Source organism: Arachis hypogaea, chromosome 12, assembly GCF_003086295.3.
Source record: "Arachis hypogaea cultivar Tifrunner chromosome 12, arahy.Tifrunner.gnm2.J5K5, whole genome shotgun sequence".
In the NCBI taxonomy this organism is placed as follows: domain Eukaryota; kingdom Viridiplantae; phylum Streptophyta; class Magnoliopsida; order Fabales; family Fabaceae; genus Arachis; species Arachis hypogaea.
The window spans coordinates 8,523,207-8,536,550 of record NC_092047.1 but is presented as its reverse complement, the minus strand read 5'-3'; the positions used below and the strand labels follow the sequence as shown (position 1 = coordinate 8,536,550).

The following is a 13,344-nucleotide window of genomic DNA, read 5'->3' as shown; positions in this document are numbered from 1 at the left end:
TCCGAGAAACCACTCCCGGCGAACAGCTAGCCCATGATCTGAGCCCGAGAGCGCCAGGGAGGAAGGACGCCCAAGAAGACGCCGCGACCCCATCATCTACACCAGGCGCGAAAAGAGACGCACCACAGATCGAGACCGGGAAGACGGTCGACGGGAAGACGGCGAGGGAAGAACAAGGAGAACGCAGGGACCAGTGATAATGGGCGCAACCCCATTTCATCGTTCCATCCTCGAAGTCCGGCTGCCAAAACACTTTGACAAGCCGACGGACATGAGGTACGACAGAACCCAAGACCCGCAGGAGCACCTTACCGCCTTCGAGGCCAGGATGAACCTGGAGGGAGTGGGAGACGAGGTAAGGTGCCGCGCTTTCCTGATCACTCTCGCGGGACCTGCAATACGATGGTTTAACAGCCTTTCACAGGGCTCGGTGGCCAGGTTTTCGGATATTAGCCACGCCTTCCTAGCCCAATTTACTACCAGAATCGTAAAGGCAAAGCACCCGATCAATCTGCTCGGGGTGACACAGAGGTCCGGCGAACCGACCAGGAAATATCTAGACTGGTTCAACGACGAGTGCTTGGAGATCGACGGGCTGACTGATTCGGTTGCTAGCCTATGCCTGATGAATGAACTCCTAAACGAGGACTTCAGAAAGCACCTCACCACGAAGCCGGTGTGGACAATGCAGGAGATCCAAAGTGTAGCTAGGGAATACATTAACGATGAAGAAGTCAGCCAGGTCGTGGCCGCCAACAAACGGCAGCCCTCCTACAATCAAACCCGGCAGCACGGAAGTGGAGAAAGACAGAAGGAACACGCCAGAGACGGCGGTTCGAGCAAGACACTCAGGCCGTTTCCTCGAGTCAGAAAATTCACCAATTACACCCCCTCACCGTCCCCATCATAGAAGTTTATCAAGAGATAGCAGAGAAGGGAATTTTGTCGAAACCCCGACCTCTGAAGGACTGAACCGGGGGAAACAAGAGCCTCTATTGTGATTATCACAAAGGCTATGGACACAAGACACATGACTGCTTCGACCTGAAGGACGCACTAGAACAAGCGATCCGGGACGGGAAACTGGCCGAATTCTCCCATCTCGTCAGGGAGCCAAGGAGGCGAGATCGCGACCGCGAAGGAGAGGACAAGACCCATGTGGCAAAGCGATGTCACGAGCCGGAGGACAACGAACACGGCCTTACCATAGTGAACGTGGTAACGGCAAGAGACGCACCTCCAAGGTCGAGGTCGGCACACAAGAAAGACGCCAAGGTCCTAGCGGTTTCCTCATCCTCTGTGCGAAGCTCCAAAAGGCTCCCATCCATCTCATTCGGTCCAGAGGACCAATGGATTGATGAGGCCGCGAAAAACCTACCCGTGGTCATCACGGCCAGAGTGGGAACCGGCCTCATCAAACGGATCCTCGTGGACACCGGGGCTGACTCGAATATCATGTTTCGCAACGTGTTCGATGCCTTGGGCCTACAGGATGCCGATTTAAAGATGCACCAGCATGGTGTGGTAGATTTGAGCGACCACTTCATCAAGCCAGATGGGATAATCCCCCTACCAATATCTATAGGATCAGGATAAGGGCAAAGGTCGGTAATGGCCGAGTTCGTGGTTCTACGAGACTCCACGGCCTACAATGTCATCCTAGGGAGGAAGACTATCAACGACCTCGGAGCAATGATTAGCACAAAGATGTTGATAATGAAGTTCACAGCTGACGACGGATCCGTGGGATCCATAAAAGGAGACTTGGAAATGGCAGTCGCTTGCGACAATGCCAGCCTCTCCTTAAGGAAGAAATCTAAAGAGGCATTGGGGGTGTTCCTTGCCGACTTGGACGCCAGAGTCAGCGACAAGCCGAGACCCAAACCGGAAGGAAACTTAGAGAGGTTCAGAGTCGGGGACACTGAGGAGAAGTTCACCTACGTAAACAGAAACCTCCCACATGACCTAAAGGGACCTCTAATGGAAATGATCAGGGCTAACGGCGACCCATCTGCATAGACACCAGCCGACATGCCGGGGATAGACCCCCAACTCATGTCACATCACTTGGCCGTGATGGCCGAGGCCAGACCTGTAACAACCGCCCCTTCTAGAAACAAAATTAAATTTGAAGTTTGAAAATCAGTTAGGAGATAAGTTTAGAATTTTGAAATTTTGGATAGGAACCTGGTAACCACCCTCAGTTTGAAATTTAAAATATCCCAACCACCCCATCCCCAAATGTATATAAATAGGGGAGCACCCATAGGTAGAAAATCACTTCTCTCAAACACTTATCCTCTCCCTTCTCTCTCTACAAAGAAATAACATTCTGTGGGCAAACACAAGAGGCAAGCTCAAAGAAGCGTTAGAAAAGAAGGTAGGGAATTATGCCTTTCTTACTTATGTTGGCATGTAGTATGCTTTATTTTGTTTTCTTCCATCCATGCATGGCTATCACCTTTCATGTATTTTATGGCATGAATTATTCTTTGCTTATCTCTCATCTACATTGAGCATGATTATCTATTTTGTCAATTATACCCTCTTGAAATCCATTAATATGTATCCCATATCTTTTCTATGTGCATTTACATGACCCTTTAATTATTATTCCTTTTATGTTAAGAGTACATGCCCCTTTATAACATTTTATTAAATTATTTAACATTTCCTAATTTTACTATGTGCCCTTACGTGACCTTTGATACCGTTACCTTATTATTATTCCTTTTATGTTGAGAGTACATGCCCCTTTATAACATTTTATTAAATTATTTAACATTTCCTAATTTTACTATGTGCCCTTACGTGACCTTTGATACCGTTACCTTATTATTATTCCTTTTATGTTGAGAGTACATGCCCCTTTATAACATTTTATTAAATTATTTAACATTCCCTAATTTTACTATGTGCCCTTACATGACCTTTGCTACCGTTATATTATTATTATTCCTTTAATATTGAGAGTACATGCTCCTTTTTATATCTTGTTCAAGGAACCCTATTTTATTATATGCAACTAAGTGACCCCTTATATCATTATTGCTCCTTTATTTTAAAGATCAAGGGTACATACTTTTTATAATATCTAATCCAAGTATTTCAAATACTCACTTTCTTACTATATGCACTTAGATTATACTTTTTACATTATATCATTAATATCTTCTTAGGGTCAAGAGTATATGTTTTCTTATAATTGTTTTATTCAGCTAATTAATATCCTATTTTCTTTAATGTACATTTATTTTATACCCCTCTAGGGACGAGAGTACCTACTTTCGTATAAAATCTTATTCAAACATGCTTATTTTATCATGATATATGCCTCTCCTCTCGCATGGTTCATTCTTGTATATGCCTAAATAACCGTACTTGTTAAAGAACTGAGGGAATGATCCTTCGGTAAGGGAAGGTGACCCCCAAAGACAAGATATCGATATGATCCTTCGGTAAGGGAAGGTGATCGAAAAACGTTTGGGATAAGAACCTTCGGTAAGGGAAGGGGACTATCCCATCAATTTTATATAATAATATACCTTTTTATATGACTCTCTTCTTGTGTATGTCTAAATAACCTTGATTGTAAATTAAACTGAGGGAATGATCCTTCGGTAAGGGAAGGTGACCCCCCAAAGACAAGATATCGATATGATCCTTCGGTAAGGGAAGGTGATCGCCAAAACGTTTGGGATAAGAACCTTCGGTAAGGGAAGGGGACTCCCACTTATACCGGTTTGAGCTCAATACCCTCCATATAAGTTATAAATTAAGAAAGAAAGAAGGCACGAATGAAAGCTTGAGTTCTATGTTTTCCTTAGATTTAATTATGATTATGTTGATGTTACCCTTCTATTTTCCTATATGTTTCCCCTTTCTTTTACACACATGTTTTACAAAAAAAAGAAGATACATATTACATGCCATGTTATACGCTTGTTTTTAAAATCCCGCACGTGGGCTGGAGATGGATATGGAGGTGTTACATAGCACTCCTACTGAGACGTTAGGTTCTCACTCCCTTTCTTTTCCCATACTATCTTCAGAGGAACATGGCACAGCGGATAGAGACGACGCAGTGCCCCCTCGAGGGTAACTTCTGAGTATGACCCCTCGAAGTACGCGTGGGTAGTTGCGACCACTACTACCGTGCTCCAAACTATCTACTTAGGTCGAGAACTCGTGGAAGAAGAACCCCAGCTACCCGTCATAACCTTCCTAGATAGGGACGCTTCAACATCTAGGAAGCGGTCATCCAAGGTGGTACACCTTGAGTCCGACCCCGAGACCGAAGAAGAGAAATCCGACAACCCTGGCCAGAAGGAAGACACCATGGAGGAGGACCCAGAGGAGAAGTTGAACCCTTGTGGAGGCCCAAAGGTGGAATACGTGCCCTACTCCCCCATTTCGGCACCCCGTCGAGTTTTGGTTCATCCCACGCAACGGAACCAGGTCTTCACTGTGCGAAAGGGTGTTGGAGGGAGACCCCTGGTACCTCGATTTGTGAATAACTAAAGACTCCTGATCAAGGATAGGATAGGATGCAAGTAGGGGAGCCTCTTCGACGAGATTAGTTTAGAACGTAGTTAGCTTCTTTTCCTGTTTTAGTTCCCTATAAGTATTTTGAAACGTACTCATGGTTAAGATGTTTATTTCACTCTAAATTCAAATTCCAACGTTTTAGCGCTACTCGTTTTCCGCTCTACACGTATTTACTCCTGCCTCGCATAACGATTAAGTCATTCTTTTTCTTGGATCAAGTGTGGCACCTTAGTTTAAAAACCTCCACGATAGTATAAGAACTTAGGGTGTTACATTATTGGTATCAGAGCAAAGTCGATCCTAGGAGATATGACTAATGAAGCCTCTTCCTATGGTTATCCATAAAAAGGGAATGTCCAGCAGTTCCCCCACCCTCTGCCGATGCACCCCAACGTCAAGGACGAGTCTTTGCCCTCAGCAGGTCTGTCAGAGGGTGTGCATCCTCATTTCAGGTAGATCATACCTTGCTAACCTAGTGTGCCTCCCTTTAGTAGGATTAGACATCATCCTAGGAATGGACTGGCTCAACGGAAACCGAGTCTTGTTAGATTGTTTTGAGAGAAAAGCCATCTTCCCTTCTCAATCCATACGAGACACACGTGACCTTCCAAGATCCTCCGAAGACACCAGTACGAGGCAAGAATATGCCTTGCTAAATTCGGTAAAAGCAGACTCCCATCAGGAGTTCTGTGAGATACCAGTAGTACACGACTTTTCAGATGTCTTTCCCGAAGATATACCCTCGTTTCCCCCAACACGAGAGGTTCAGTTCTCCATAGAATTGATACCTGGGACAGGGCCAATCTCCAGAGCCCCTTGCCAGATGGCTCCAGTGGAGCTCACTGAACTGAAGAACCAACTAGAGGAGCTGCTGCAAAAAGGATGCATCAGACCAAGCGTCTCTCCCTGGGGAGCTCCAGTATTGTTTGTGAAGAAAAAGGACGGCAGCATGCGTCTCTGCGTGGACTATAGGCAACTCAACAAAATCACGGTGAAGAACAAGTATCCCCTCCCAAGAATAGATGACTTAATGGACCAACTACAAGGTGTAACAGTGTTCTCAAAAATCGACCTGAGATCAGAGTATCATCAAATAAGGGTAAGAGAGGAAGACATTCCAAAGACAGCATTTCGAACGAGATACGGACACTACGAGTTCACAGTAATGTCTTTTGGGTTGACCAATGCCCCCGCCGTCTTTATGGACTACATGAATAGAATTTTTCGACCTTACCTCGACAGTTTCGTGGTAGTATTCATAGATGATATTTTGATTTTCTCTAAGACAGAAGAAGAACACAGGGAGCACTTGCGTGTAATACTGGGAACCCTTCGAGAGAAAAAGTTGTACGCAAAACTATCCAAGTGTAAGTTTTGGATGAAGGAGGTACAATTTCTTGGACACATGGTTTCCGGCGACGGAATATCAGTGGATCCCAGTAAGATAGACTCGGTACTAAACTGGGAAAGGCCGACGTCAGTCACAGAAATAAGGAGTTTTTTTTAGGATTGGCGGGCTACTATAGAAGGTTCATAAGAGGGTTTTCTCAACTAGCCCTGCCGTTAACCCGTTTAACCAGGAAGGATACCCCGTTTACTTGGACGCCAGACTGCGAAAGAAGCTTCCAAGAGTTAAAGTGTCGCTTGACATCCGCCCCAGTACTAGCCTTACCTAACCCCGACATGGCCTTCGAAGTTTACTGCGACGCCTCAGGACAAGGATTGAGTTGCGTACTAATGCAATGCAAAGGTAGTGGCGTATGCGTCAAGACAACTGAAGACCCACGAAGCCAACTATCCAACTCACGACCTCGAACTAGCCGCGATAGTATTTGCGCTGAAGACATGGAGGCATCATTTGTACGGAGTTAGGGTTTCAAGTATTCTCCGATCATAAAAGTTTAAAGTACCTGTTCGACCAGAAGGAACTCAACATGCGACAAAGGAGGTGGATGGAGTTTCTTAAAGATTATGACTTTGTTCTAAATTACCACCCAGGAAAGGCTAACTTGGTGGCTGACGCTCTGAGTCGGAAGGTACTCAAGGCATCATGGCTGATGATAAAAGAGGCAGAGTTGATAAGGAATTTCAGAGACATGAACTTACAAGTCACCCTCGCTCCAAAAAGCATACGTCTGAACCACCTAACAGTGGCAAGTCAATTCAAAGAACAAATAACTAAGTCACAGAGTTCCGACCCCAACTTTCAAGAAACCCTGCGCCTTGTCAAAGAAGGAAGATTGAAGGGCTTCACCGAAGGAGAGGACAAGGTATGGAGATACCAGGTCGAATCTGTGTCCCAAGGGAAGGAGACCTTCAAAACAAGATTGCGGAAGAAGCCCACAGAGGAGATTTTACCATTCATCCTGGCATGACGAAGATGTACCATGATTTGAAGAAGATGTTCTGGTGGCCAGGGATGAAAAAGGATTTAGCCACGATCGTGAATAAATGCCTGGTTTGTCAGAAGGTAAAAATCGAACATCAGAAACCATCAGAGGTATTGCAACCCCTTGGCATCCCGAAGTGGAAATGGGAAGACATATCGATGGATTTCGTCATGGGACTACCCCGTACTCAAGCAGGGCGTGACGCTATATGGGTCATCGTGGACCGGCTTACAAAGACTGCCCATTTTCTACCAGTTAAGGCGACCGACTCATTGGAAAGACTAGCCACGCTATATATCAGAGAGATCGTGAGGTTACATGGGGTACCAACGACCATAGTCTCGGATAGAGACCCAAGATTCACCTCGAGGTTTTGGAACGCATTGCAGAAGGCATTCGGGACGAAATTGTGCCTAAGCACGTCATACCACCCGCAAACAGATGGACAAACGGAGAGGACCATCCAGACGTTGGAAGACATGTTACGAGCTTGTGTCCTAGACAGACCAGGAAAGTGGGAGAGTCACCTACCACTGATCGAGTTTGCTTATAACAACAGTTACCATGGTAGCATCGGGATGGCACCATATGAGGCACTGTACGGGCAAAGATGCCAATCTCCTTTATGCTGGTACGGGCCAGAAGAGAAAGGCTACTTAGGACCGGAGTTAGTAAGACAGACCACGGAAGATATCAAGAGGATAAGAGAAAGAATGCGCACCGCCCAAAGTCGACAAAAGAGTTATGCAGATCAACGAAGGAAACCCCTCGAATTTCAAGAAGGCGATCACGTATTCCTAAAAATCACCCCCACCACCGGGGTAGGGAGGGCTCTTAAGGTACAAAAACTAAGCCCCCGGTACCTGGGTCCATTCCAAATCCTCCGGCGTATAGGAAAGTCGGCATACCATCTTGCCCTACCACCAAATCTATCAAGACTACATGACGTGTTCCATGTGTCCCAACTCCGAAAATACCAGCACGATCCAAGCCATGTGTTGCAGCAAGAGGACGTAACACTCAAGGACGACCTGACTTTTGAACTACCAGCCATAGAGATTGTAGACAGAAGTACGAAGCAACTAAGGAGCAAGACGATACGACTGGTAAAGGTGGCATGGGGTAGCGGCAATTCCAGAGACTACACATGGGAAAAAGAGGCAGACATGAGACAGAAGCTCCCGGACTTATTTACAGGTAACAATCGTGGTGAGAATCTCCTTTTCTCCCCAACAGTAAGAAAATTTCAGTAGGACCCCTAAGTTAGTTAAACGACCCTTATCGACCAAGTTCAGACATGGAATTTGGGGACAAATTCTTTTCTTATGGGGGTGATAATGTAACAACCGCCCCTTCTAGAAACAAAATTAAATTTGAAGTTTGAAAATCAGTTAGGAGATAAGTTTAGAATTTTGAAATTTTGGATAGGAACCTGGTAACCACCCTCAGTTTGAAATTTAAAATATCCCAACCACCCCATCCCCAAATGTATATAAATAGGGGAGCACCCATAGGTAGAAAATCACTTCTCTCAAACACTTATCCTCTCCCTTCTCTCTCTACAAAGAAGTAACATTCTGTGGGCAAACACAAGAGGCAAGCTCAAAGAAGCGTTAGAAAAGAAGGTAGGGAATTATGCCTTTCTTACTTATGTTGGCATGTAGTATGCTTTATTTTGTTTTCTTCCATCCATGCATGGCTATCACCTTTCATGTATTTTATGGCATGAATTATTCTTTGCTTATCTCTCATCTACATTGAGCATGATTATCTATTTTGTCAATTATACCCTCTTGAAATCCATTAATATGTATCCCATATCTTTTCTATGTGCATTTACATGACCCTTTAATTATTATTCCTTTTATGTTAAGAGTACATGCCCCTTTATAACATTTTATTAAATTATTTAACATTTCCTAATTTTACTATGTGCCCTTACGTGACCTTTGATACCGTTACCTTATTATTATTCCTTTTATGTTGAGAGTACATGCCCCTTTATAACATTTTATTAAATTATTTAACATTTCCTAATTTTACTATGTGCCCTTACGTGACCTTTGATACCGTTACCTTATTATTATTCCTTTTATGTTGAGAGTACATGCCCCTTTATAACATTTTATTAAATTATTTAACATTCCCTAATTTTACTATGTGCCCTTACATGACCTTTGCTACCGTTATATTATTATTATTCCTTTAATATTGAGAGTACATGCTCCTTTTTATATCTTGTTCAAGGAACCCTATTTTATTATATGCAACTAAGTGACCCCTTATATCATTATTGCTCCTTTATTTTAAAGATCAAGGGTACATACTTTTTATAATATCTAATCCAAGTATTTCAAATACTCACTTTCTTACTATATGCACTTAGATTATACTTTTTACATTATATCATTAATATCTTCTTAGGGTCAAGAGTATATGTTTTCTTATAATTGTTTTATTCAGCTAATTAATATCCTATTTTCTTTAATGTACATTTATTTTATACCCCTCTAGGGACGAGAGTACCTACTTTCGTATAAAATCTTATTCAAACATGCTTATTTTATCATGATATATGCCTCTCCTCTCGCATGGTTCATTCTTGTATATGCCTAAATAACCGTACTTGTTAAAGAACTGAGGGAATGATCCTTCGGTAAGGGAAGGTGACCCCCAAAGACAAGATATCGATATGATCCTTCGGTAAGGGAAGGTGATCGATCGAGATGATCCTTCGGTAAGGGAAGGTGATCGAAAAACGTTTGGGATAAGAACCTTCGGTAAGGGAAGGGGACTATCCCATCAATTTTATATAATAATATACCTTTTTATATGACTCTCTTCTTGTGTATGTCTAAATAACCTTGATTGTAAATTAAACTGAGGGAATGATCCTTCGGTAAGGGAAGGTGACCCCCCAAAGACAAGATATCGATATGATCCTTCGGTAAGGGAAGGTGATCGCCAAAACGTTTGGGATAAAAACCTTCGGTAAGGGAAGGGGACTCCCACTTATACCGGTTTGAGCTCAATACCCTCCATATAAGTTATAAATTAAGAAAGAAAGAAGGCACGGATGAAAGCTTGAGTTCTATGTTTTCCTTAGATTTAATTATGATTATGTTGATGTTACCCTTCTATTTTCCTATATGTTTCCCCTTTCTTTTACACACATGTTTTACAAAAAAAGAAGATACATATTACATGCCATGTTATACGCTTGTTTTTAAAATCCCGCACGTGGGCTGGAGATGGATATGGAGGTGTTACATAGCACTCCTACTGAGACGTTAGGTTCTCACTCCCTTTCTTTTCCCATACTATCTTCAGAGGAACATGGCACAGCGGATAGAGACGACGCAGTGCCCCCTCGAGGGTAACTTCTGAGTATGACCCCTCGAAGTACGCGTGGGTAGTTGCGACCACTACTACCGTGCTCCAAACTATCTACTTAGGTCGAGAACTCGTGGAAGAAGAACCCCAGCTACCCGTCATAACCTTCCTAGATAGGGACGCTTCAACATCTAGGAAGCGGTCATCCAAGGTGGTACACCTTGAGTCCGACCCCGAGACCGAAGAAGAGAAATCCGACAACCCTGGTCAGAAGGAAGACACCATGGAGGAGGACCCAGAGGAGAAGTTGAACCCTTGTGGAGGCCCAAAGGTGGAATACGTGCCCTACTCCCCTATTTCGGCACCCCGTCGAGTTTTGGTTCATCCCACGCAACGGAACCAGGTCTTCACTGTGCGAAAGGGTGTTGGAGGGAGACCCCTGGTACCTCGATTTGTGAATAACTAAAGACTCCTGATCAAGGATAGGATAGGATGCAAGTAGGGGAGCCTCTTCGACGAGATTAGCTTAGAACGTAGTTAGCTTCTTTTCCTGTTTTAGTTCCCTATAAGTATTTTGAAACGTACTCATGGTTAAGATGTTTATTTCACTCTAAATTCAAATTCCAACGTTTTAGCGCTACTCGTTTTCCGCTCTACACGTATTTACTCCTGCCTCGCATAACGATTAAGTCATTCTTTTTCTTGGATCAAGTGTGGCACCTTAGTTTAAAAACCTCCACGATAGTATAAGAACTTAGGGTGTTACATTATTGGTATCAGAGCAAAGTCGATCCTAGGAGATATGACTAATGAAGCCTCTTCCTATGGTTATCCATAAAAAGGGAATGTCCAGCAGTTCCCCCACCCTCTGCCGATGCACCCCAACGTCAAGGACGAGTCTTTGCCCTCAGCAGGTCTGTCAGAGGGTGTGCATCCTCATTTCAGGTAGATCATACCTTGCTAACCTAAGTTTTATGGATGCTTACTCTGGCTATAATCAAATACCGATGCACCGGCCCGACGAAGAGAAAATAGCGTTCATAACGCCGGGAGGGATATATTGCTACAAGGTAATGCCATTCAGCCTGAAGAACGCTGGGGCAACGTACCAAAGGCTAATGAACAAGATATTTAATGACCTCATAGGCAAAACGGTGGAGGTGTATGTAGATGATATCCTCGTTGACCTGAGGACCTCATAAGCGACGTGGGGAATGTGGTCGCCTCCCTCCGACAACACGGCATGAGGCTCAACCCACTCAAATGTGCCTTTGCCATGGAAGCAGGAAAGTTCCTAGGGTTCATGATAACCCAAAGGGGGGGTTGAAGCCAACCCGGAAAAGTGCCAAGCAATACTCTAAATGAAAAGTCCGGGCTGTGTCAAGGACGTTCAGAGGCTGTCAGGTAGACTCACCGCCTTATCCCACTTCCTTGGAGCGTCGGCTGCTAGGACGCTGCCATTTTTCAACCTTATGAAAAAAGGGATAGTGTTTGAATGGACCCTAGCGTGTGAGGAAGCATTTAAGCATTTCAAAGAGATCCTCGCAACATCACCCATGCTCGGGAAGCCCAAAGCTGGGGAACCGCTCTACCTGTACCTGACCATAACGGAGGAAGCGATGGCGGCAGTCCTGGTACGGGAAGAAGGGAAGGTTTAACAACCAATTTACTTCGTGAGTAGAGCATTGCAAGGAGCAGAACTAAGATACAGCAAATTGGAGAAGCTGGCTCTGGCACTGCTAACCTCTTCCCGAAGACTACGGCAATACTTCCAAGGTCACCAAGTGGTCGTGAGAACGAACCAAGGAATTCGACAAGTGCTCCAAAAACCTGACTTAGCGGGAAGAATGATGACTTGGGCCATCGAGTTATCTCAGTACGATTTGTGATATGAGCCCCGACATACGATTAAGGCACAAGCAATGGCAGATTTCTTAGTAGAAGTAACGGGGGACCCAATTGAGGAGGTGGGCATACGGTGGAGGCTCCATGTGGACGGGGCCTCCAACCAAACGTTCGGAGGTGCCGGGATCATTCTGGAAAGCCCTGCTGGGGTTATATACGAACAATCAATCAAGTTCGAGTTTTCTGTATCGAACAACCAAGCGGAGTACGAAGCCCTCCTGGGCGGCTTGATCTTAGCTCGGGAAGTCGGAGCTACGAAGCTGGAAGGGTGCAGTGACTCACAGGTCGTCACCTCGCAAGTAAATGGAAGCTACCAAGCTAGAGACTCGCTGTTGCAGAAGTACTTGGAGAAGGTCAGAGAGCTGAGCAAACAATTCGAGGAGGTCGCGGTCCAACACGTTCCAAGGGAAAGGAACACACGGGCAGACCTCCTATCCAAGCTAGCGAGCACGAAACCGAGAGTCGGCAACCGGTCACTCATTCAAGGCATGATAAAAGAACCAACGATTGTCCTCCACTTGACAAAGATAGGCCCCTCCTGGATGGACCCCATCACTGATTTCCTAGAAAATGACAAACTCTCCGACGACGAAAAGGCAGCCAAGGCGTTGAGAAGGGAGGCAGCCAAATATGCAATCATACAAGGTCAACTGTTTAAAAAAGGGCTCAGTCAGCCCTTACTGAAGTGCCTGCATCCCGATCAAACAGACTACGTACTCAGAGAGGTCCACGAGGGGTGTTGTGGTCACCACATTGGGGGCAAAGCCCTAGCAAAAAAGCTCATCCGAGTTGGATATTACTGGCCATCGATGATGATGGACTCCAAAGAATTCGTAAGGAAATGCGTCAAGTGCCAAGAGAACGCCAACTTCTACAAAGCGCCGGCAACCGAGCTAAGCCTATTGACGTCCTCCCGACCTTTCGCACAGTGGGGAGTCGACCTACTAGGACCTTTCCCGGTCGGCCCGGGGCAAGTCAAATACCTCATAGTTGCTATCAACTACTACACCAAGTGGATAGAGGCTGAACCACTGGCCAGCATATCCTCAGCCAATTGTCAAAAGTTTATGTGGAGGCAGGTGATAACTCGATTCGGCATCTCGGAAGATGTTATCTCTGATAATGGGACACAGTTCGCTGACAAGAAGTTCGCGGAATTCCTCACCGG

General features: G+C 44.9%; 1 protein-coding gene across 1 annotated transcript; it reads left to right on the top strand.

Moving 5' to 3' along the window:
- Positions 1–199: 199 nt before the first annotated feature.
- LOC140176609 (uncharacterized) lies at positions 200–1,596 on the top strand. The gene is made up of 2 exons (XM_072208134.1): positions 200–865; positions 1,051–1,596. The coding sequence occupies exons 1-2, from the start codon at positions 200–202 to the stop codon at positions 1,594–1,596; spliced, it is 1,212 nt and encodes a 403-aa protein (XP_072064235.1).
- The last annotated feature ends 11,748 nt before the right edge of the window (positions 1,597–13,344 follow it).